Raw genomic sequence first — 27,883 nt, forward strand, 5'->3', positions numbered from 1 at the left:
TCAATCTGGCAGGGTTCATCTGACCTAGAGATTTTCTTTACAGTATGTAATTTTAAACGGTATCCTTGGTAAACGGACAGAAAGTCACAGGACAAAAAGTCACAGGACATAAAGTCACAAATTTGATAGGACAAAAAGTCACAGGAAAAAAAGTCACAAATGATTTCTTGACAATTATTTGAATAAATACGAGAAAGATCTTGAAATATTTTATTTTTATTACATATATTCATTTTTAAGTATAGTAAATTGTTCATAAGCCTTGATAAATGAAATTTATTTTAATTTTAATCATTGAAATGATGTATTTCTTGGCACCACGAAGCCATTTAAGTACCAAGCCACCTTGACACTTTGTTTTCATAACTGTAATCTGTAATCTGTAATCTGTAATATATATTCTGCCAATGTAGGCACACCTCTTCCGAGTAATGGAGTTCACAACATGAATAAAAATATCTTCCACCAATATCACTGTACACTATTTACATTGTACATCATATTCTTGACGATAAAATTGGGCTTAACGTCAATATAAGCAGCATCAACTCATTAAATACTTTAAAATCTAAAATATTTATCTAAAGATATCACTGTTTAAGAGTAGACAACCAATCGTCACTTAGGGTTCATATAAAGTTATTATCTAGTACTTTCTCTTCTTTTTCTTTATATCATCTAATTGCAATAGTCTATACCTTTCACAATGGAGATTGAAACATAATCGTCTACATTTTGGATCTATAATGTTCTGTATCACTTTAAAAACTTTTTCATTTCTTAACATTGCCATGTAAGCAAAAGGATCTATAATCAGTTGTAAAATGTCAAATTGTTCATCTTTCATATTAAAAACAGCTAACTCTTTACTACAGGAATTAATTAAATCTTCCAAAATCGATTTTCTGAAATTTTCTAGACTTTTACACGTTAATAAAAAATGTGGTAAAGTTTCTTCTGTTTCATTACACAATTTACATATAGACAGTTCTGAATTATTTATAAACTTGGCTCTAACTGTTTGCAGAATGTAACTTCCAGTAGCTATTTTCAATTTTGTAGGAATTCTAATAATTTCCCTTGAATTCATAGTGTTTGTATTTGCAATAGGATGACAACGTCCTGGTTTATATATCAATGATAAATATTTTAAACTGGTATAAAGTTTTGCTTGATTCAGTATCTTTTCAGTCAGATGGTGATCCTTTACATGGTAAATAAACAGAGGCTATGAGTAGCTTTGAAGATCCAACAATTATTCGATTATTATTGATATTTATTAAATAAATTTTAATTATAGAGTTGTTCTATATAAAATAGTTCAAGAAAAAATAAAAAAAAAACATTTTTAAAATCAGTGTTTTCTTTTTCAAAGAAAAATAATCTCAAAACTGAATTGTGACTTGTCCTGTGACTTTATGTCTGTGACTTTGTGTCCTGTGACTTTCTGTCCTGCATTCTTTTAAACATAGATTATTCACTTGTTTGATCATGATATGCTAGAGTATATTGTTTACAAAAAGTATTTTCAGCGAGAATAATCTCTTTTTTTATCAGTGGGAAAAATTGGGGCGAGTAGATTGAGAGCTGGGCGTTTTAGCATTGGGGCGATTTGTCATACTTTGTTTAACTGAGACCGACATTGTTCCCACGCATGCCTGTTCAGTTGTAAACAATATGTCAGATAAATAGACCACTGCATGAAATGAATCCTTTGCTCAAACAGAAACGTCAACGAGTTCCGTATGGCGATGTTTGGGATAAGCCATTTATATATCTTGGAGTAACATATTGCAATGCTAATTTAAATAAATCATTTTCTAAAAATGTAATTTTAGCATTAGATATTTTATCAGAAAAACTCCAAGATAATCTGTATGTTGGAGACTCGTTGTGCGATATTTATCAGGGGACATCAGCAGTGCTAATGAATGCAAACGGAGATGTCAAATCTATCGTAGATGTTCGACAAAGGAAAGCAGTAGAAAGTCTTGTAGAATTCGTTAAAAACTTGGATGACGGTAAGTAGTGGTTCATATATATATATTTATATTGTATCAGGAACATATATTTACTAATTAAGAAATAATTCCTTCATGTCATGCTCTATACAGGTGTACCCATGTTAAAATGGGTATAGAGCATGACATGAAGGAATTATTTCGATTTTAATAAGACAAATACAGTATTCCAATAGATCGAAGCGTACTAAAGGGAAACTCCGCCAAAAAATGAAAAATTGATATTTTGTTCTTAAAGCATAAAAAAAAACACATGTTCAGAAATAAAAAAAACTTTTATTCTCTATGTAAAGAGATCAAAATCGATTTTTGAAATTCACTATCTGTTCTCGACATATTGCCATCTTGTCAGCATGCCCATTGAATCTAAAAAGTCACATGATATCTATAAACCACAAAGAACATAAGGAATTAGGGATTTACCGACCGACCGTGCATTTAAAACTCCCATCATGCGGGGATTACAGTTACTGTTAAAAAAAATTTCTTCACGCTAATACAAGCTTTTGTCGATTGGCAAGCATGCAGATACATATAGTAATGCAGCACTTATAGTCACTATCAATATTAATTTATTGAAGATAAGAGAGCCCCTTCTATGTCTAATGTCCCTATCTTTATAAGAATTAGGACGACAGGGGAAATAGTCATTGTAAAGGAGCGGAGATAGAGTGGCATAGTTTTAAAAAATATAACCGAATAGAGAATGATCAACGAAAAGGGAAATAGTTTTTGTAAAGGAGCGGAGATAAAGACAGGCATAGTGATAAAAAATGTTTGCTTGACAAAGTTATACAAAATCACACATGTTTCTAATTGGTATTCACGTGTACTAACTTGATAAGTTTCTGCATAGCATATTTAAGTATCCAATTTGTTATATGGTAATGTCACTGTTTCTTTGTTAAATTTATTTAGTTAATGATTGTGCAAATAAGAAAATGAAGAATAAATCTGTATAAAAACTTCATACTCATTTAGTTATTGCCTATGATATAAGTGTTTGATTATTGTTACATTTTAGATATATACATGATACATATATCATGTCAGTGGCGGATCCAGAAATTTTCATAAGTGGGGGCCCACTGACTGCCTAAGAGGGGGCCCGCTCCCGTCATGCTTCAGTGATTCCCTATATAATCAACCAAAATGTTTCCCAAAAAAGGGGGGCCTTTGGCCTCCCTCCTAAATCCGCCTCTGCATGTAAAAACCTTTCATACATCTTAAAGTAAAAGAGGTTTGAGAACTTCCCCACAGGTAATAATTGAAGTGAGCTGTAATAAATGACATGGACAATAGATACCTGACAATAATTGGTGATTTAAACTGTGTACCTGGGTGTACCATATCAAAAAAGGAAAAGTAAAATCACAAAAATACTGAACTACGAGGAAAATTCATAATGGAAAGTCCCTAATCAAGTGAAACTCAACTGTTTGTTAATTTTATCATCTTCTGCAGGGACGAAAAAAGTGCAATGCAAAATCCTGTTAAGTTTTCAATTTTCTAAATCATACAATGCAGTTAAATTTTATTTATCTAGGGCATGCTATGCCTTAAAACTTTTCCAGATGCACAGGTTTGTCTCCGCAATCAGAGTAAATTTTGAGGTGAAAACACAGCCATTTTAGCCAAAGGGTCCACATGAACCTTAAGTACCTTAAAAATGTTTGGCTGTTCTTTTTTCCTTGTCATGGAGTATGTACATGTACTGTACAAAACATTATCATGTTTGATAATTGTGTGATTATTTTAAAAACTAATAGCAGGACAAATATACATGATATATGTTGTTTGATAAACAATTCATAATAAAGTTTATGTAAGCTGCTCAAATATATATATTTTATCAGGATAACAATGAAAATAATGATAATTTCATTAATGAAAAGCACTTTATATAATAAACAGTAGGTTTTTGTGCATGTGTCAAACATACATGTATTTTTTGCTCATCATCACAGGCACTTGTTTCTGTCAATGTGAGGTTTACTATCCACACCCCTTTCCTACGGGTGTGGATAGTAAACCTCACATAGACAGAAACAAGTGCCTGTGCTCATCATGCTCATTAAATTACAGCTATGTTTACAAAGCATAATAAATGTACTGTAATAAGGATGTCATGTGAGAATAGTCTATAAATAAAGACTCAGTACTTACCCAAATGTGCACCAAGTACTCAAATTGCACCTATTTAGAAGCAAAAATTTTACAAGTTTTCTTAGGGACCATAAGTCATTAGGTACTTAGGGACAGGAATATTTTTTTTTAACCCTCCCCCTTTTTTCCAATTTTTCTCGATAACTTGTATTTGCTATTTACTATCACTTCGAAGTATACTCACCACAGATCAATCACTGATATATTACATGTATATACATTGAAGAGAGATGAAACGTCCACAAAAAGTCATCTTAAAAAAAATGAGCAACAAGCATGGACTAATTCAGATTGTTCTAAATATTTGAAGAATTATAAAAAAACATCTCTTATTTGATTTTTACGGATGTGAATTTAAGCATGGACGAAATTTAGGTTTCAGGCCAAATATTTGAAGAAATATAACAAAACATCTCTTATTTGATTTTTACGCATGTGAATATAAGCATGGACGAAATTTAGGTTTCAGGCCAGTAGCCAGGAATTTCCAAAAGGAGGGGGGGGGGGGGGGGGGGGGGGGGGGGTGGGGGTACATGGACTTGCGAAGCAATTATACTCAACTTAAACAGTTACATGTACAATTCAAACAGAACGTCAACTTTAATAGTGCTGATTTGTTTTCAGGGGGGGTGTACGAACCCCTCCAACCCCCCTTGCTACATGTACGTGTGTGTACTGCTCGATACAGAATCATGGATCTTTTGAACATGATGAAGGTTGGTTCAATGCATTTTTCTGTTATTCAATATGGATTCAAAATTAAATCAGTGAAATTGTTTAGTAAATAATGATACATATACAATATAAACAGAGAATGGAAACTTTTATCTGGATCATAAATAATGGCATGAATGGTACATGTAGGTGGAAAAACAGTCTAAAATTAAATAGGTGTAATTTGGGTACCCTCACTATATATACATTGATGTCATTTTATATATACATGGTCTTGCAATATTGGTGCTTTTTATAGGTCAAGTGTCACATCTTTTCTGGCATTGGCGTCAGGTGTACATGTATTGTCCAGTTATCCAGAAATATGATTCAAGGGGAGTTACGAATGACAGGTATCGACTCGACCATTTGCCTTTTTATGCCCCTCTTCAATACACCTACGATAGTTGAGGGGCATTATGTTTTCTGGAATGTGCATCTGTTCGTCCGTCGGTTCGTCCGTCTGTCCCGCTACAGGTTTTAGTTTTTGGTGGAGGTACATTGTAGTTTTTGATGAAGTTGAAGTCCAATCAACTTGAAACTTAGTACACATGTTCCTTATGATATGATCTTTCTAATTTAAATGCCAAATAAGATTTTTTAACCCAATTTCACAGTCCCCTGAACATAGAAAATGAAAATGTGAGTTTCAGGTTAAAGTTTTTGGTTGAAGTTTTTGGTCAAGGTAGTTTTTGATGAAGTTGAAGTCCAATCAACTTGAAACTTAGTACACAATTTCACTATGATAGGATCGTTCTAATTTAAATGCCAAATTAGATTTTTGACCCCAGTTTTACGGTCTATAATTTTTTTGGGTTGTATAATGCTATGAAGTGGTCGTTGTATGCGTCTGCGTCATCGTCCGAAGACACATTTGGTGTCTGGAAAATAACTTAAGTTTGAGTGATTGGATAACCTGATAACTATATATGAAATTATTTAAGAAGGTTCAATACCACCAAAAAAAGGTTGGGATTGATTTTGGGGATGATTGTCCCAACCGTTTAGGAATTAGAAGCCCATAACAAGCCTTTATCTAGTTTCAGGATAATAACTTGTGTATAAGTATTTTGATTGCTCTGAGAATTGTACCACTATGTATAATACCACAAGTAGAATTTTGGGATTCATTTTAGTTTTCATCAAGCATTTCTTATCAATTTTCCAGAATTCAAAATTATTCCAGATTTAAATAATTCCTTGTTACTATATTTAGTGTATGGAATGATTGTATAACTGGTATCAAGGTTGGGCGGTAAATACCGCCCCCTGTATTTACCAGAGGTATTTACCGGTATTCTACCGCCCCGGTCAATACTCCTTAAGTGGTCAATACTGGCAAATACTGGTCAATTGAAATTTTTATGGTTCTTTTGAAAGGCTTAACTATCAATTTTTAGTAAAATATTGGTTGATTGAGAAAATTATTTCAAATTAATTCCTTTGGCATGATTAAGTTTTTAAAAAAGAATGATATTGGTATGTTTTATTAACTATTAACATGAATAATGACTAATTTAGTTCTTAAAGGTAATGATGATATTACATACTTTAGGTATATATAAAATTGCTCTATCAATTATTTCAACATTTTTAATCAAGATATTTTTTCTTGAAAAGGTTTGATTTTGACAGGTAAATAGAATTACAGGTGACTGGATTATCAGAGCATTACCTATTATATTGCTAGCCGGTGTCAAAAGTTTAATTACTATAAAAACTGCCCCCTAATCATGCTGATAAATGTTGACAAAACAGGAAACAAGTATATGTAAGAGAATGATAGTCCCTTTCTTCATGATTAAGTACGAGCGTTAGCGAGTACTTATCATGATGAAAGGGATTATCATTCTCTTACAAACTTAGAATATTGTAAAGTGCTCAAGGCTCAAATGATCTCTTGATTGGTTTTATTCAAGAATTTGTTTCATTGTCCGTGAAATGTTTATAATTAATGGATGACTTCCCTTTTAGGCATTTCATTTATGTATTGGTCTTAGTGATGTAAGGATTTACTTTTAATTTGGGAAATTTTAATATATTGTGTTTTTGACATTAGATGACACAACGTTACAATGAAATTGTAGAAATTGTATAAGTTTCCTAATTGTGAGTATGAGTGTAAATTATGTAATATTTTAGTGAGGAATTATCTTTTTGTTTATCTACAGTTCAATTAGATAAATTCAAAATCAGAGTTACAACTAAATTGTATTCCAAAGCCAATTTTATTCCAGCTCTTGACATTAAATACTACTTAATTAACTAAATTTTAAATTTTGAAAGGAATTGCTTTTTATAGGAAATTCAAAAGTAAATAATGTACCGGTATTTGGAAATGACTATTCTTACTAACTGCGAATACAGTTATCTGACTTTTGATAAGCGTAATACATGTTGCTAAAGATTTAGGTTATATTTGATTTTATAAGTTTTTTTACTTTTTCTTCTTAATATTGCTTTTTTTTTTTGTAATTTGAAAGTTCTAAGTATTCACATGATAACACAAACGGTATCAATTGTACTGCACAAGTAAACTTCAAACTTATTTTGATCATTTTTGTTTGTTTCAAAATTCAACTTTAAATCAATAATCCTAATAAATGTGCTTCAGGCAGTTGTAACTCATTTATACAAATTCTTTGTTTTGAACTGTAAATAGGCCTAAACAAAAGGATAATCCCTTACTAAGAACATGATTTACATTCATTCTTCACAATTAAGGAACACCAAATTCTACACTTTCATTGGTCGAGAGCACTTTGCTATATTCTAAATCATAAAAGTTATTTTTGAAGACTGTTTAAAACAATAAATTAATTCCTGACTTTTCAACAGAATGATAAAAATCTTCTAAATGCAGAAAATAGAAGTTTGAAGGATCTTTAATATGCCTTATTTATCCTATTCACTAATATTTTATTCTGATAATCACTGTCAATAGTGTGTTCATGCGGAATTTCAATTTATATAAGAAAAGACAACATTAAAGAAAAGTCTAATATTGACTTGGAACTTTTTAATATTTTTATGACTAACAGTAATTGTAGGTAGGGCAAAATGTCACAAGACAGAAATTCACAATTCAGTTTTGCGAGAACTTTTTCTTTTGTTAAGAAAAGAATAATTTTTTAAACCATTTTTGTTTTTTTCTTAAACTAAATTACATATTATATATAAAACAACTTTTCATGGTTTTTTTATTACACTTGATGAAATTACTGTTAAGAAAACAAGCTGTCATAGTCTCTTTTTAGTGGTGCCAAGAAATATGTCCTTTGTATGATTAATATTTGATAAATCTTCATTTAACCATGCATATATATATGTTCATAAACAATTCCATAAACTACACTATGAATTTATCTTATAATGAGACATTATTTCAAGGATCTTCCCTTATATATTCAAAAACTTCAAAAAGACTGGTTTTTATACGACCGCAAAAATTAAAATTTTTTCTGGTTGTATATTGGTATGACGTTGGCGTTGTCGTTGTCGTCGTCGTCCGAAAACACATTGGTTTTCACACTCTAACTTTAGTTTAAGTGAATGGATCTCCGTGAAATTTTACCATAAGGTTCAATAATACCACTAAAGGAAGGTTGGGATTGATTTTGGGGGTTATGGTACCAACAGTTAAGGAATTAGGGGCCAAAAATAAGCATTTTTGTAACTTCCAGACATAACTTGTGTGTTAATGTATGGATCTCTCTGACATTGTACCACAAGGTTCCATATCACAAAGGGAATGCTGGGATTGATTTTGGGGGTAATTGCCTCAAAATTTTAGGAATTAGGGGCCAAAAAAGGGGCAAAAAACAAGCATTTTTCTAGTTTCATGATAATAACTTGTGTGTAAGTGTATGGATCTTTCTGAAATTGAACTACAAGGTTCCATATCACAAAGGGAAAGCTGGAATTGAGTTTGGGGGTAATTGCCCAAAACGTTTAGGAATAAGGGGCTAAAAAGGGGCAAAAAATAGCATTTTTCTATTTTCCAGACAATTACTTGTGTTCAAGTGTATGGATCTCTCTGAAATTTTACTGTAAGGTACCATACCACAAAGGGAAGGCTGGGATTGATTTTGGGGGTAATTGCCTCAAAATTTTAGGAATTAGGGGCCAAAAAGGGGAAACAAACAAGCATTTTTCTAGTTTCAGGACAATAACTTGTGTTCAAGTGTATGGATCTCTCTGAAATTGTACTGCAAGGTACCATACCACAAAGAGAAGGCTGGGATCGAGTTTGGGGGTGATGAATCATAAGGGGTTTCAAAAAATTTGGGGGGAGATTTTTTTTTTTTCATTTATTTTTCTTTTAAAATTTTCCATTTTAAGTTGGTTATTTCTGATTTATATTTAAAAGCAAATAATAATGATATGGTAGGAGATACACACCAAACAGGATGTGTAAATTATTATATAATAAGTATTGTGCAATAGCAAGAAATTTTCAATTGCACAGTATTACACAATAGCAAGAAATCTTCCATTGCACAGTATTGCGCAATAGCAAGAAATCTTCAATTGCACAGTATTGCGCAATAGCAAGAAATATCCAATAGCACAATATTGCGCAATAGCAAGAAATTGTCAATTGTACAGTATTGCGCAATAGCAAGAAATATTCAATTGCACAGTATTGTGCAAAAGAAGATACTTCGTATAAATTGCTTATTTCTTGACCAATTTCAATGGGGTTTTATTCTTAAATTCTTGGGGTTCTTTAATATGCTGAGTCTAACGGTGTATTAAGTTTTTTGGATTTGGGGCCCCGTTTTTAAATTGGTCCACATTGAGGTCCAAAGGGTCCAAAATTAAACTTTGTTTGATTTCATCAAAAATTGAATTATTGGGGTTCTTTGATATGCCGAATCTAACCGTGTATTTAGATTCTTAATTTTTGGTTCCCTTTTCAAATTGGTCTACATTAAGGTCCAAAGGGTCCAAAATTAAACTTAGTTTGATTTTAACAAAAATTGAATTCATAGGGTTCTTTGATATGCTGAATCTAAACATGTATTTAGATTTTTGATTATGGGCCCAGTTTTCAAGTTGGTCCAAATCTGGGTCCAAAATTAAACTTTGTTTGATTTCAACAAAAATTGAATATATGGGGTTCTTTGATATGCTGAATCTAACCATGTATTTAGATTTTAGATTTTTGGGCCCCGTTATTAATTTTGTCCACATTGAGGTCAAAAGGGTCCTAAATTAAACTTTGTTTGATTTCATCAAAAATTGAATTCTTGGGGTTCTTTGATATGCTGAATCTAACCATGTATTTAGATTTTGGATATTGGACCATAATAGGTGAATGTCCAATTTAAAATTTTTAAGTTCTTAGACCACATTCATTCTGTGTCAGTAACCTATGCTGTGTCGATTATTTAATCACAATCCAAATTCAGAGCTGTATCAAGCTTGAATGTTGTGTCCATACTTGCTCCAACTGTTCAGGGTTTGACCTCTGCGGTCGTATCAAGCTGCGCCCTGCGGAGCATTTTATTATAGTATTAATGTTTATTAAAATTTCAATTGACCAGTATTTGCCAGTATTTCCCGGTATTTACCGGTATTTACCACCGGGATGGTCAATACTAGTATTGACCGCTTTTTTGCCAACCTTGACTGGTATTGTTCATCTGATCATGACCTTGGATCAATGATCATTTTAAGTTATTTGTGAAACTTGTAATAAAACCTTTATATTCAGACTTTAAAATCTATATAAATTCAATCATCTCAATAATTACATTCCATGTATGTTTCGTTATATTACGTTATTTTGATTGGCTAACAGTAATCTTGCATCCTTCTGAAATTGACATTCATAACACAATAATTACATTAGATGTACATGTATGTTTCATTATGATACGTTATTCTGATTGGCTACACTGCAATCTCGCGTTATTCTTTAATCAACTTCATTACACAATAAAATTTATCATTCATGATGACACGAGGTCCCATAATAAAGTGCACAGGTAAATTAAATAAAAACTTGATAAAAATCGTCTTTTAATGATCATAGCTAAAATGTGATTATAAGTATTGAATGCTTCTTTTTGTAACTTCATAGGGTTGTAAAAGCGTTGACCGTGTACACATTTTTAGAATGAAGCGCTTCTGCGCTTCATACAAGATGTACTTCGGTCAACGCTTTTACACCCCAATGAAGTTACAAAAAGGAGCATTCAATTCTTAAATGAAATTTAATATTCATGATGACATGAGGTCCCAAAATAAGGTGCACAGGTAAATTAAATTAAAACTTGATAGAAATTGTGTTCTCATGATTCTAGCTAAAAATGTAATTACATGTATATTAGTATTGAATGCTTCTTTTTGTAATTTCATAGGGTTGTAAAAGCGTTGAATGTGCGCTTATTTTTAGAATGAAGCGCTTCCACGCTTCATACAAAATGTACTTCGGTCAATGCTTTTACACCCCATTGAATTTACAAAAAAAAGCATTCAATTCTTAAGTAAAGCAGGTCAAACATTCAGCATATACATGCTTTTATATCTGAAGTAGATTGTATACATGTTATACATTTGTACCTTGTGATCAATCCATCATGTACATGTTAAACAAAAATTTGTCAAAAAGTTTATTTTCATATTGATAAACATGACAAAGATGATATTGATGTAATATTTGTCCTTGGACATTAACACATTAGTCAATCAATTACAGAACTTTGTCATGTTGTAGAATTTTTTTAAATTTTAAGATCTTTAACATGTTTAAAGTACATGCTGAGATTATATTGTGGTTAATGAAAAATTCTCAAAATGTTTAGTTACCATGTTTTTTTTTGAATGACAGAACAATTTAAACATGACATATGGACTTTATTATGTTTCTGTTTTTTTAAAGGTAGAAAACATGCACAGTGTCTCCTAGAAATGGTTAATAAGAAGGATGAAGCAACTATTCAAGCAGTTTTGGCCTGTCATCTTTTCTCTCCTCTCTTATCTGAGGGAAAAGTGTTTGTGGATCGTACTAACCGGAATCCAAGGAAAAATTCCAGTGATACATTTCCTACTGTTGGTACTAGTACAGATCCAAATGATGATCCTTTAAAAGTTGAATGTCCATTCTGTAAAAAGGCTAACATAAAAGCAGACAACACAAATTTTGGTAAATATTTGAATAAAATTGAGAATGGAAATGGGAAAGTATATTCTTAGTTGTGCATCTTTTGTTGTATTATCGGTTGTTTTCACTCCAGAATTAGAATTGCTATGTGGACATTTGGTGGAGGTGGAGATAATAAAAAAAAAAATAAAAAAATACTGAACTCAGAGGAAAATTCAAAATGGAAAGTCCCTAATCAAATGACAAAATCAAATGATAAAACACTTCAAACGAATGGAAAACTGTCATATTCCTAACTTGGTACAGGCATTTTCTAATGTAGAAAATGGTGGATTGAACCTGGTTTTATAGCGCTAAACCATTCACTTGTACTGTAAGAAAGAAATAATAGACAAACTTGACTACAAGTTATTTTGTTTACATTCTGTCATAATGATTATTGAAGTTGTAGAGGGCACCTTTATTTCTTTTCAAAACCAATAATTTACCTTACTCATATAAAAAGGCTATTTTAGTTCAAATCCAATATCAACTGTTAAATGTCAAAATTAAATGCTTCATTACAGATTGTTGATCACTTCTTTTTATGTCCCCGCCTAAGGGGAAGGGCGTTAAGTTTTACCCTTGACCATCTGAATGTACGTAGGTCCATAATTACCGAAATTGGTTTCCATTCTCTAACTTTAGTTTGCCTCAACCAAATGTTATGAAACGTACCCATAAAGGTTATTACCACAACACACAGATCAAGTTCAAATTTTGGTGGTATCACTTTTATCATTCAAGAGTTATGCCCCTTTTCAAATGGAAAAATTGCTGAATTTATGTTTCCATCCTCTAACCTTAGTTTGCCTCAACCAAATGTTATGAAACTTATACAAAATGCTTATTACCACAAAACACAGATTGAGTTTGAATTTTGGCTTTTGCGGTTCTACAGTTTTGACCTTTACAAATGGAAAAATTGCTGAAATTTTCGTTTCCGTTCTTGAACTTTAGTTTGCCTCAACCATATGTTATGAATCTTATCCTTAATTATTATTACCACAAAACACGAAAGTTTGAGTTTTGGTGGCGTCACGTTTACTGTTCTAGAGTTATGCCCTTTTACCATGTTTACCAATGGAAAATTTGCTGAATTTTTTGTTTCCGTTCTCTAACTTGAGTTTACCTCAACCAAATGTTATTAATCTTTGACACAATGCTTATTACCACAAAACACAGATCAATTTGAATTTTTGTTGTGTTCTATGTTTTTTTTTTCTCTTTTAGTTTGCCGCAGCCAAATGTTACAAAACTTATGCACAATGCTAATTACCACAAAACACAGATCAAGTTTGAATTTTGGTGGAATCACTTGTACTGTTCTAGAATTATGCCCCTTTATAAATGGAAAAATTAAGCAATTTTTCGTTTCTGTTCGCTGACTTAAGTTTACTTCAACTAAATGTTATGTAACATATAAACAATGCTTATTACCACAAAATTCAGATCAAGTACAAATTTGGGTAGTGTAACTTTTACAGTTCTTGAGTTTTGGTCCTTTATGATGTTAAAGGCTAGAGGGGGCATCATCTGTGACCCATGGACAAATTCCCCATTCATTTAAGCTAAGTGTCCTGGAGCCATTTGTTAAGAATTCAGGAGTTTCTTATTCTTTTATTTGAATTTTATACTTAGTTGCAGTATATATACTCTGAATAATAGCAGTCTTTTTTCCAGGTTGTGTAGATATGTGGCATGGAAGGGCAGATATTGTTGTTAAAGGAGATAATGGTTCTATGCAAGAAATCATTAAAATTGCTGTTGATGAACATGATGATGAGGAAGGTCAAGGTGAACCTGCATCAAAAAGAGCAAAGATGGATGAAGATATAGATCTTTGGTATAGTCTGGCAGAGGTGAAAACAGATATAGAGGGTTCAGTTACTTCAGATCTTCGTGAAACTCAAGATTATGTACAGGCAATAAGTCAGACAATTTTAAATTCATTTTTGGCAGTAAAACTCAACAAAGGTTTAAGAAGTCATTTGATTCCATCTTTTTTTGTTTCCCCTAAGTATATTTACATCAATTTTTACAATGTTGAAAAGGATATTTTACTCGTGCAAGATCACCCAATTAAAATTTTTGACAAGGATGGTGTGAATTATTGGGCAATTCTCTCTGTTTGGATGGCATTGAATTTTGAAAAATTTCCTTGTGAGTTTCAAGGAGATGCTTCAAAAAAGTCTGGTTTTCAGAATTGGCTGCAAAAGCATGGTGTTCTTGAAAAATATAAGAATGAGATCACATGTAAATATACTGCTGCCAGAAAGCCAGCACAGGAAAAAACAAACAGCACAGTGAACCCTATGAGAGTTGCTGAATTGTTCAGGAAACTGATTCAAGGTGAAAATGATGGTACAACTTGAATGTGTAAAACATAAAAACCATTTTTCTATACGCCTGTCGAAGATGGGACATAAATTGGTATACCAATGTCTGTCTATCAACACTTCTTATGATGACTGAAGTTGACTGTAACCAATTCTCATATAATCTGAAGAATGATTGTAGGTTTAAATTAACAGGCAGCAACTTTTAAAAATCAATGTAAGTGTGTTAGGCATATTAGGTGAGGTCTTATTTTAGCATAAATCAATACTTCAGTCTCTGTGTTAATTTAAAGATATATTTATATTTTTACATGTGTATTCCTATCGAATGAATTTTGAGCTACTTGCATTTGAGATTTATTTATTTACGACTATTGGATCACACATTTACTGAGTCAAATTATTTTGATTGTGAATTTAAGATTACAGATGGTTAAAACATACTTTTAAATATCAACCTATTGTGATATGGTTCTGCATTTTTTATGCTTCCTTTGCAGTACATCTTATTTTAAGGCTTTTGTTTGATTGAACACATGACAAATCTTAATTTAATTTATTGAAACTTTTCAGGTGGTTTTATTATTTGAATTTGATTGTCAAGTTATAGAAATTGTGTTTCTCATAAGAAGTCATATATGTGTAATCTGGAGCGTTTTGACAACATAAATATATTTAGCAGACTTTTAAAATCTTTTCTTTCATCATGATGTGCTTATTCTAAGTTTAACCGTGCAATTAATGTGTGTATGTGAAAAAAAATCAAATAAGCAACTCACTCTCACCCTCTTACATAACCTAACAAAGAAATATCACCTTAAATATAGTAATTCCACTTTTATCTCGAAAGACCTTATGACTTTTTATACGCAAGTTTAAGTACGTATTATTGTATACTGTTGATCGTCTGTCCATCCATCTGTCCATCCGTTGTCAACATGTCCGACATAAGCTCAAAAACGCTTTAACCAATATGCATGAAACTTTGGTGAGCGCCCTTTTGTTTTTTATAAATACGGATTTACCATTTCCAAGTTTTGGGGTTTTATTCATAAAAAAAGGGGGGATTTTCCAGTTTTCGGACAATAACCCATAAACAATTTCACCAATTTGCAAGAAACTTTGGTGAATTATTTATTCTATCGACATAAGCTCCCTTTTGATTTTTATAAATTTTAGACCATACTTTTTCGATTTATGGGGTTTTATTCATTACAAAAAGACGGATTTTCCAGTTTTCGGATAATAAGTCAAAAATGCTTTTAGCATTTTTTATGAAACTTTAGTAAATTGTTTATATCCATTGTTGTAAGCTCCCTTTTGATTTTTATGAATTTAAGATTTAACGTTTCACAGTTATAAGATTTTATTCATAAAAAAGGGGTAATTTTCAAGTTTTTAGACAATATCCTTAAAGTACTTAGAGCAGTTTTCATTAAACTTTGAAGACTGATTCATATCTATTAAGATAACCTCCCTTTAGTTTTTTATAAATTTCTGATATAACATTGTAAAGTTATTGTTTGTTTATAGTCTGACAACAGATTTACTAAGTATTGCGCAACAGCACAAGTGTATTGCACAAGAAATCTTAAATTGAATATAAATTTAATTCATAAAACCAATTTCAAGTTCTTTGACTACATTTATTCAGAAACCTATAATATGTCAAATATTTAATTACAGTCTAAATTCACACCTGTATCGAGCGCGAATATTGTGTCCCTTTTGCCCCAACTGTTCAGGGTTGGACCTCTGCGGTTGTATCCAGCTGCTCTCAGCAAAGCAATTTATTGAAGTTTTATTATCTTTCTTAAACTATCCTAGATTTCTACTTGGACAGAAGCTTGTTTATGCTCATAAGATACAAAATGAAGTATGCTCATAAGATACAAAATGAAGTATCAGGAAGTAAATTTAAAATATGAAATCCTTGTACTTTATTTATAAATGGACTTAGTTTTTCTGCCATTTAACATTACATTCACTGACTCTGCGTTTTAAGTTCAAAATTTTTATTAAATTTCTAAAAGTATATTTCTCATAAAATGATTTTGATAATTTATTTGTCATTTGTTTATTTTTAGTTTCACTCTACATGGTATTTTTGAACAGATATTTGTTCAGTTTTATGCATGGCCAGTCTAGAATATTACATATGATTCAGTGTTAATAATTTGTATATAAGCTTTTATTTTGTTACATCATAATAATTTTTACAACTTTGTATTTTGTCTGCTTTTAGGCATTATTGTTCATGGAATCTTTTGTTTATTTTTTTTATTGAATTATGTACAATATTTATTTGCTACAACACTAAATGAATTAGAAACGTATTTACAAATAAAGTGACCACAATGAGAAATGAGACATTCATGTAATTTTTTTTAAAATTGCTCTCATTCCATAGATAAGAATCTCCAAACGTCTGCAAGGTCATGATGTCTTTTATATCAGTATATATTGATTGATCATTGCAAGAAAGTGGTGTGTATTGAATTTAAATTCAAGTAGATCATTTTAACTATAATGAAATGGTTGAAGTTGAATAGTGTTAACAAACTCTTAAAGAAATAAAAATAAGGTTATCAGTATAAATGTAAATAAATATATATCTTGATGAGAAATTTTGTACTATATAAGCCATGTTACTGTTTAGAGATAATGATATGCAAATAAATGTACTGCTTCTAAACAGAAACTTTGATTATTTGGAAAAAAACTCACATTCTGAATTATGAAACAGCTATTCATAATCATCATTTATCAAATTTTAATAATTATTCTCACAATTTTGTCACTTGTTCAACAAAAGCAATCATAAATGTGCAAAAACATTTCTGAATTTATATTATTATAAAATCGTATGGCTTGTGACAATGAGAAAAAACCCAAACTGTAAAGTCAGTTATAAAAGGTCTATCCATGAAAATATATGGAACAAATGCAATAAACCTATACATAAATGTTTTATATGTCATTAGTGCCATTACCTATGATCCTGCTTACCAACATGTTAAACATGCTAAAATTTGAACAGATAGGTAAAAATGCAAGTTCTGTTGGGAACTGGAAAACATATTGATCAAAAAATTAGAAAGTTCAAAATCTTGAGATGTACCGTACCCACTGTCCATTCACAACAAAACTATCAGAAAAACTTCTAAAAGCAGTTATTGCTTTTAAAGGACGGTTAAGTTTGTTTCTTAGAAACTATAAGCAATAGGCTTACTATATGATGGAAAGGTGTGCATGTATTTCTTGTTTGGTTTATATGGCCTTAACCTCATTTTTGTCTCGCCTGCGACGAAAGTCGCAGAAAGGGAGACATAGGTATTACTAAACAGCGGCAGCGGTGATGGCGGGGTAAACTATTTGTATAAAGCTTTATATTTCAGAAGGTAGAAGACCTGGATGCTTCATACTTTGTATGCAAATACCTTATGTTACGAACTTTCCGTCTGTCATATGTCCAATGTCCTTGACCTTATTTTCAGGGTTCAGCGACTGCTTGAAAAAAAAGTTTAGTTTTTTTGTTATGTAAATTTCTCACTTATTATGAGTAATAGGATAACTATATTTGGTATATGGGTTCCTTGCAACGTCTACATGTCCATCAGACAGGGTTCACCTGACCTCAGCCTCATTTCATGGATCAGTGATCAAGGTTAAAGTTACGTGATTAGGTCCGTTTCTCAGATACTACAAGCAGTAGGTCAGCTATATGTGGTGTATGGAATGATTATAAGGGATACATGTCAGTCTGGCAGGTTTCATCTGACCTTGACCTCATTTTCACGGTTCATTGGTCAATGTTAAGTTTTTGTGTTTTGGTCTGTTTTTCTAATACTATAAGCCATTGGTCAACTATATTTGGTGTATGGAATGATTGTAAGGTGTACATGTCTGTCTGGCAGGTGTCATTTGTCCTTGACCTATTTTCATGGTTCATTGGTCAATGTTAAGTTTTTGTGTTTTGGTCTGTTTTCCTAATACTATAAGCAATAGGTCAACTATATTTGGTGTATGGAATGATTGTAAGGTGTACATGTCTGACTGGCAGGTGTCATTTGTCCTTGACCTCATTTTCATGGTTCATTGGTCAATGTTAAGTTTTTGTGTTCTGGTCTGTTTTTCTAATACTATAAGCAATAGGTCAACTATATTTGGTGTATGGAATGATTGTAAGGTGTACATGTCTGTCTGGCAGGTGTCATTTGTCCTTGACCTCATTTTCATGGTTCATTGGTCAATGTTAAGTTGCTCTTGTTTGGTCCTCTTCTCAGATACTATAAGTTATAGGTCAACTATATGTGGTGTATGGAATGATTGTAAGGTGTGCACGTCTGTCTGACAGGTTTCATCTGACCTTGAGCTTATTTTCATGGTTCATTGGTCAATGTTAAGTTTCTGTTGTTTGGTCTTCTTCTCAGATGCTATAAGTAATAGGTCAACTATATTTGGTGTATGGAATGTATTTTATTATTTAACTGCTGATTACTTACATTGAAATAGATTATTTTATAAAAATCTTTAAATAACATTAATAATGATAATAAATAATAAAAACTTTTAAGGGATCATTACTAAACCGTGATTAACAAAAACATTGGAAGGTGTGAAAATGTTAAAATAAGGTCACTCATGCATGAATGTTTTACATAGAATACAGTTCACTCCAGTCCCTTCATAAAGATTAATTGGCTGAATATGTACAGATTGAAGAACTTTTGAAATTTTGTTTGCACAACATAATCACATTTACTGATTTTTGATACATATGAAATAAGATAAGTATTGAGATAAGTAAAAAATATTTTAGCATAGCAACATAAATAGATAAATAGATAATATGAAAATATGACTTTTTACAATATTTTGATCAAAGATTGAAGATAATTTTAGTTTTTTGTTTGTTTTTTTTTAGGGTGGGGGAGTCTTTCAGGTTCATCTCAAGGAATTGACAAATAATTAATGTAAAGCTTATATAAACTTATTTTTTTTACTTTCAACATAAATTCAATTATGAACACTAAAACAGGCGAGACATTTCAGTGTGTCCACTCTTGTCTTGGATCATGTTAAGTTTATGTGATAGTTGTAGTAAAGCTTTATATTTAGGACTATCAACACAATATAAATGATTAGTAAAGAAGTCGAGACATCTAGCGTGTGCACCCTTGTGAATTTTTAAGATCTATAAACTATAATTTCAAACATTTGATCACATTTCAAATTTAGACAATATCATGCTTGAATATTGTGTTCAAACTTGCCTGTTATATAATGTGTTCTACATCCGTCTGTGTTACATCCACCAGGGTACCTGTACCGACTATGGTTACCTGTGGTTATCTTAAAATGATGTTCTGGTCACATTACACAAATATTTAATTTGGTTACTGTGGATTATTATTATTCGTTGGATACCAATTTTCGTGGGTTTCGTGGGAACAGTTGAACCACGAATTCAAATGCTCAACGAACAACATATTTCCAAAAGGCTTAGTATACAGAGATTGGCAAAACCACGAAATCAAATATCCACAAATAGGCAAGTATTCAGCAATCCACGAAAATTGATACCCACGAAAACAAATGAATCCACAGTACGTTTGGTCCCCTAACACAAATATTGACAATAATTACCTTGGTCACCTAACACATATATATTTACAGTGGTCATCTGACAGATATTTGACTTTGATGTTCAAATCAACTGCACCAACAGTACAGACCAATTCAAACTATATACACCCAAATATGATGAATATTAATGTATAAATACCATCAAAACTTTTGACAGGTTTTCTTTACTCGATTCACACATCAACTGTACCTCAAGTACAGACCAATTCAATCTTCATACACCTAACTATAATGCATATCAATGTATATTTCCATCAAAACTTTAGACAGGCTTTGTCAACATGTAGTAAACATCATGTGCACTTCAAGTACATACCAATTCAATTTTCATACACTCGAACTTGTGAACAGGAATGATTATTAACAAAAACAATAATGACAGTTTCGTACAGACATTGTCGTTGTTCTCCTCTTATATTTGATGCGTTTCCCTCAGTTTTAGTTTGTAACCCGGATTTGTTTTTATCTCTATCGATTTATGAGTTTCCGTTTCGAACAGCGGTATACTACTGTTGCCTTTATTTTCTACTCGACGTCAAATCAACTGAATCTCAAGAACATACCAACTAACATAAATCAAAGCCTGAGGAACATTAATATGTATTACACCTGACAGGCTTGTCTACTTGATGTACACATCAACTATAAACCTGGAGTACATTCCAATTGGATCTACACACAACCAACTCTAATGTATACTAATGTGTGTTAGCATTAAAACTTTAGTAATGAGTTTTCTACTCGATTTACACATAAACTGTACTTCAAATACAGACCATTTGAATCAACATACAGCCAACCCTGATGAATATTGATGTGTATTTTATTATCAGAACTTTCGACAGGCTTTGTCTTTTTGACGTACATATCAATTGTACCTCATGTGCAGACCAATTCAATTTACTTGCACCAAAATCTGATGAATATTGATGTGTAATATCATCAAAACTTCGGAAGTCTTTGTCTACTGGAGGTATTTTACATCAACTGTACCTCAAGTGCAGACCAATTCAATCTACATGCATCTAAATATAATGAATATTCAATTATCATCAAAACTTTGAACAGCCTTTGTCTACATGAAATACATCTCATTTATACAGACTAATTCAATTATTATACACTCAAACCTAATGAACAGGAATGTCTATAAACAACAACAATTTGACAGTTTTTTTCTACTTTACGTCAAATCGACTGAATCTCAAGTACAGACTATGAAGGTTTACATGAATCAAAAGCCTAAGGAACATTAATGTGAATTACAATCCAATCATTCCACATGTTTTGTCTATTTGACGTACATATTAACTGTACCTCAAGTACAGACCGATTGGATCTACATACAACCATACATAAAGAATACTAACATAACTAATGTGTATTACCATTAGAAATTTTGATTGATTGTTGTTTGCTTAACGTCCAGTGACAAATATTTCATGCCTGTTCTGGACGATAAAACTTTCAAAAGGATTTGTCTACTTGAGGTACACATCAACTGTGCGTCAAGTGCAGACAAATTCAATCTACGTACATCAAACTCTGACGAATATTGATGAGTATTATCACCACAACTTTGGACAGCCTTTGTTTTTTTGAGGCTCACATCAACTCTATCTCAAGACTTGAAGTGCAGACTAATTCAACCTACATACACCCAGATATAATAAATTTAAATGTATTACCATCAATAGTTTGGAAGGCTTTGTCTACATGAGGTGCACATTATATTTGTACCTCAATTACAGACCAATTCAATTTTCATACAGACTTTAAATCCGATGCCTCGTGTAGAGAGTGCTACACTCACTTCACGTTAATAACCATTGTAACAGCTCTTTGAAGGGTTCGGAGGTGGCCTGTTGCAAGGCAAACTTTCTGACCATACCAAATTAACCTTCATTTTCCATTTGCAGTCCAAATTTCCTCGAACTTTATCCTATACGGTATATATTACAGCTAGGACCTTCCTAATGCATTTGTTTGTTTATTTATTCTCGCCCTCTATCTCGTAGATGCATGAAATATTAGCCACCGGCCGTTAAGCAATCAACTTATTAACGATGAGAAAGGAGATGATAAACTAAGAATCTACAGATTGTTAAAAAAATAAAAAAAATAAAAAAGTATTGCAGCTTTACTACATATAACCATAGAAGTGTAATAACAAAACTTTGCTATTTAATTTATGAAATATGATTATTATTAACATTCGCTGAGACCATATTGAAAACATATATAGAGATCTACCTCTTCCATTTATCGCTGTACGTGGGCTCTGACTTTTGTGTTGTCTTATTTCATCTTATGTGTTGGTACTTGTTTAATACATATAACATGTACATCTGTAGGAAAATCCAAATTGACATCAGTTTTACACTCATGGATTTATGTAACGTAGTAGCATATTAAATTTGTGTTTCTTATTTTTTGGAGGTCAAACGACCCTGATGACTTCCGTACACTATATACAGAATTAATGGCAAATCATCGGCACAGTCCTGTCTAATGTATAGTCAAGCTATATTTTTATTCATTGTGATCTTTTAGACATATTGGTAAATTTAGTTTTTCATAAGGGCAAATAAATACACATTTGAGATTTGATTATTAAAAACAATACACATACAACAAGGATGATATGTTGACATGTTGCCACACATTAAAAAAAATGTTTTTAAAAATTGCTTTACACCTTTTGGGAAAATATTGTGTACGCGTTTTTCCAAGGGCAACTAATCTAGATGAACGACAATTCTTGCACCTGAACAACGGAAACGTATGGTAAACCGAGGGTAAACCGTCAACAAAAAGATACAAACAATATAAAGACATTGGACACTGTCATCCTGAAGAATATATTTTACTGGTAGACAGGACACCAACGTCATTGTGTCTTGCATGATTACTCATACCTTGCATATCTTAAAATTCTTAATTATGTTTGATATAGTATTGTCTAATTGGAGAATCGTCTGTACAAAATACCGTCCAAAGGCGGATCCAGGGCTGTGGCGGGCGCCCCCCCCCCTTTTGGTGGGGAAAATTTGGTTGATTATATAGGGAATCACTGAAGCATGACGAGCGTTGGCCCTCCCTTAGGTCAGTCAGCGGGCTCCCCCTTATGAAAAGTTCTGGATCCGCCACTGCGGCGTCAGACATAGTGAAACAAAAATATGATAGGATATGTGGGGCATATCGCAGGAACTCGCAATAATTGACTTAAATGTGTTTGTGAATTCAATTTAATTTCCATAAATTATTTTGTATATAACACAAAATACTTGTGGCTATTTCATTTTTGGTACTTGTTTAATACATATACATGTACATCTGTAGGGAAATCCAAATTGACATCTGTTTTACACTCATGGAGTTGTGTAACGTAGTAGCATATTAATTTTATGTTTCGTATTTTTTGGAGGTCAAACGACCCCGATGACTTCCGTACACTATATACAGAATTAATGGCAAATCATCGGCACAGACCTGTCTAATGTATAGTCAAGCTATATTTTTATTTATTGTGGTCCATTAGACAGATATTGGTAAATTTAGTTTTTCACAAGGGCAAATAAATACACATTTAAGATTTGATTATTAAAAACTTATACAAATACAGCAAATATGACATGTTGACATGTTGCCACACATTAAAAAAATGTTTTTAAAAATTGCTTTACTCCTTTTGGGAAAATATTGTGTACGCGTTTTTCCAAGGGCAACTAATCTAGATGAACGAGCATTCTTGCACTTGAACAACGGAAACGTATGGAAAACCGTCAACAAAAAAATTCAAACAATATAATATACTATACTGGTATACAGGACACCAACGTCATTGTGATGTGCATGATGACTCATACCTTGCACATCTTAAAATTCTTAATTATGTTTTATATAGCATTGTCTAATTGGAGAATCGTCTGTACAAAATACAGTCAAATGGAAAAAATGATAAGATATGTGAGGCACATCACAGGAACTCGCAATAATTTACTGAAATGTGTTTGTGCATTCGATTTCATTTATAAATTATTTCATATATAACCCAAAATACTTTAGACTATTTCTTATTTATATATAAAAATATGGGGAGGTGGTCAGGGGCCCTGTCTCCATTGCTGCATATTTAGTTATTGTATTAAGTATGTGGGACCCGGCTCCCAACTTTTAAAAAATCCTGCATCTGCATCGGATGGTGACTTTGAGAATACATACTAGAGATCTATAAATAGCAAACGGGTTATTCCAACATTCATGAGTTATTGAACTTCAGCATGCCATACAAAAAGAGAAAAAATGAGGGATCGAAACGAGAAGACAGCGAAGTCAGGTAAACTTGTATGGCTTAATCATACTTTTTGTATGCTGCATTGTAATACACAAGTTTAATTTTATTAAACCTGATATTCGGGTTTTAGTCGTTATATATCAGGTTATAATATGACATGTGCACTAGGGGCGAACCCAGAATAAAGGGGATTCCAACAATATGTCTCCATTCAAAAGCATTGATCGTAATAAGGGGGGTTCAAACCCCTGACCCTCCCATCTGGATCCGCCACTGTTCACAATGTTAATTGTTACGCTGAAAGGAGCCTGGTACAGGAAACCTCTAAAAATAGTGCTATTCTGTTCATTAATCATGTTAATATTGTGGTTCTAAAAATAGAATAAATTAAAAGTATTGTAATAAATTCAGAAATTATTGTGTGCTGCTGCATTTATTATTGCAATTTTGTCATTTTTAGACCGAAATGCGATTATTTTTTATGATACTGAAAAAAACTCGCTTCATTCATAATAATAAATCTAAAATTGGATTTTGAATTATTGCGATTACAATTTAACCTTGTCGCATTTTCGCAATTATAAAACATCGCAGTTATTTCCGAATACACAGTACATGATTGTACTCTCTATTTAGCTTCTTGTAACACGTGTAAATGAAAGATTTGAATGATTTGTAAGTTCAACTACTACACAAACAACTGATTATTTACGTGATTTACATTAACTATAGTTAAACGCTCTTCATAGATATCTATTATATAGTTGCTTCACATATTAGGTTTGTGCCGGTAACCCATACTTATGCAAGTGAATCTAACTTGAAATTCTTCATTTTTAGCCCACCGGGGCCCGATTGGGCCCCGTGTGAGCTTATGTCATCACTTGTCGTCCGTGGTCGTCGTCTGTCGTCATCGTCATCGTCGGCGTCGTCTGTCGTCATCGTCGTCGTCGGCGTCGTCTGTCGTATTTGGGTTCGTCTGTCGTCGTCTGTAGTCGTAAACTATTTCAAAAATCTTCTCATCTGAAACTACTGGGCCAAATACCTTCAAACCTGAACTAAATGTTTCTTTGGGTATCTAGTTAATGAATTGTATCCGAAGTTTTGATCCATCGACAAACATGGCCACCATGGCTAAAAATAGAACATAGGGGTCAAATGCAGTGTTTGGCTTATATATCAGAAACTAAAGCATTTAGAGCAAATCTGATATCGGGTAAAAAATGTTGAAAAGGTCAAGAACTATCAGCCCTCAAATTTTCAGACAAACCGAAGAACCCATTGAATGGTTGCTGCCACCTAATTGGTTGTTTAATGGAAATTTTGCAGATTTTTGTTATTATCTTAAATATTATTGAAGATAAAGATAAACTGTAAATAGCAAAACATTTCAGCAAAGTAAGATCTACAAACAAGTTTAATATGACTAAAATTGTCTAATGACCCCTTAGAGAGTTATTGCCCATTTAAGGACAATTTTTCACAAGTATTTTTAACGGTAAAAATCTTCTCAAATGAATCGGGTATAACATTTGTATTTTATTTCCTTGCACGTCAGGAAACATAAGACACTATGGCTAAAATGGAACGTATGGGTAAAATGCATTTATTTGCTTTTGAAGAAAATATAACAGATCCAATGAACATTTAAATGGCATTTTAAGCCACTCATTGATATATAAGCAACAAAGCAAAAATAATCAATGATGAAAGATTTAAGCAAAACGATCACAGGTGAGCGACTCAGGTTCTTGAGAGCCTCTTGTTCAATAAACCATTTACTCTTAAATGCATGAACCTGGCTAATTTTCATTTATTGTTGTATGGCAGACTCAAAAGAATAAAACCAGATACAAAAACAGGTTTAAGAAATGAATATTTCACCAATACTTTCTATATTTTCTTACATGTGCATGTAGTTGATAATCTTAAGATAGCTCAGAGGCAGATGTAGGATGGAGTTCATTTGAATAAAAAAAAGTATACCCAAACGTTTGCATACCAACCAGGTGCCCCCATATGTGAAAATCATAGACTAGCTCCTTACCTCGAGTTAAGATTGATTTTTGTTTTATTAATTTTTGTAGGATTATGTTGACTGATATCAAACAAAGGAGTACAGGTAATTACCTTTAAACAGATTAATGAATATATGTTTCAGATCATGGTCAAATTAAGGTTAAACATTTGTATGTTTCTTATATCAGATAGTGTATTTTCTTTTCACTCGTCACAAGGGCACTGAACTGTGAAGAACATGGCTTCCTGTGGTCACCTTTCAAAAAATGAACTTCAAATACCCATAGTAACAGTAGGTATTGACTTCTATTTGTTACTCCTGACCATTAACCTACAAATAATTTTTTTCATTATGTCTGGTTTGGTCATATATTCACTCTCGGATCAGTTAATATAAGTGTACACATGTTAGAACTTGTCATCTTTCATGATACCTCTTTTGGATATCCCTTTGGACAACCTTTCACATGTGATAAAATTGTAACAGTACTGATTTTGAATTTGGTTATCTGTGGTCAACATATACTGATATTGAAATTGGTATCTTTTCATATCGTAATTAGTTATCAAGGGTACCAGGATTATAATTTAGTACACCAGACGCGCGTTACGTCTACATAAGACTCATCAGTGACGCTCAGATCAAAATAGTTATAAAGCCAAACAAGTACAAAGTTAAAGAGCATTGAAGACCCAAAATTCCAAAAAGTTGTGCCAAATACGGCTAAGGTAATCTATTCATGGGATAAGAAAATCCTTAGTTATCGAAAAATTCAAAGTTTTGTAACAGGACATTTATAAAAATGACCATATAATTGATATTCATGTCAACACCGAAGTGCCGACTACTGGGCTGGTGATACCATCGGGGACGAAATGTCCACCAGCAGTGGCATCGACCCAGTGGTGTAAATAGTTATCAAAGGTACCAGGATTATAATTTAGTACGCATATATTGAATTTGGTTACACGTGTACCTCTAGTCACCATACACAACGATTGTACTCGACAACCTCTTCTTACTAAACAACGACATTGCATTTTGTAACTGCTGGTCACCTTGTACATTCTTTTTAGCCTGTCTCCAGTCAGAAGCATGCAGTTAATTTCAACTGGTTCTCGTTGTTTTATGTTTGTCATGCTTGTTTTTCGTGAATTGTTTTGTTCTATATAATGCCGCTAATCTTCTAAATTGAATTGTTTCATATTTTTATATAGGGACCTTTTAAAGTCGACAATCCGGTATCAGTTTTTCTCTTTGTTGAAGGCCTTGTGAATGCCTATAATTTTAACTTTGGTGGATAGTTGTCTCATTGGGAACCATACCACATCTCCTAATTGTATATTAACATGTATATATAGTTTAATTTTTTCTGGTTGTATTGAATTAAAAGGACATTTCCCAAATATCTGCATTCATGAGCAACTGTTAATGTTTTTTCTTTATTCTTTTGTAGAATTGGAAAGACCATCAAAGAGGCAAAAGAGAGGAGTAAAGGTTTGGTATACATTATTGGTTCAGCACGAA

At 32.3% G+C, this 27,883-nt stretch overlaps 1 protein-coding gene and 1 long non-coding RNA gene across 2 annotated transcripts; both read left to right on the forward strand.

Annotated features, from left to right (window-relative positions):
• Positions 1 to 1,657: 1,657 nt before the first annotated feature.
• On the forward strand, positions 1,658 to 17,358 carry LOC127723754 (uncharacterized). The gene is made up of 3 exons (XM_052230506.1): positions 1,658 to 2,021; positions 11,791 to 12,054; positions 13,735 to 17,358. The coding sequence occupies exons 1-3, from the start codon at positions 1,706 to 1,708 to the stop codon at positions 14,424 to 14,426; spliced, it is 1,272 nt and encodes a 423-aa protein (XP_052086466.1). The 5' UTR covers positions 1,658 to 1,705; the 3' UTR covers positions 14,427 to 17,358.
• Positions 17,359 to 24,286: 6,928 nt separating this feature from the next.
• Positions 24,287 to 27,881, forward strand: LOC127723825 (uncharacterized). The gene is made up of 3 exons (XR_007992272.1): positions 24,287 to 24,378; positions 26,424 to 26,458; positions 27,813 to 27,881. It is a non-coding gene; the product is annotated as an uncharacterized LOC127723825 (long non-coding RNA).
• The last annotated feature ends 2 nt before the right edge of the window (positions 27,882 to 27,883 follow it).

The sequence above is a fragment of the Mytilus californianus genome, unplaced genomic scaffold (genome assembly GCF_021869535.1).
Source record: "Mytilus californianus isolate M0D057914Y unplaced genomic scaffold, xbMytCali1.0.p SCAF_13, whole genome shotgun sequence".
Lineage (NCBI taxonomy): Eukaryota > Metazoa > Mollusca > Bivalvia > Mytilida > Mytilidae > Mytilus > Mytilus californianus.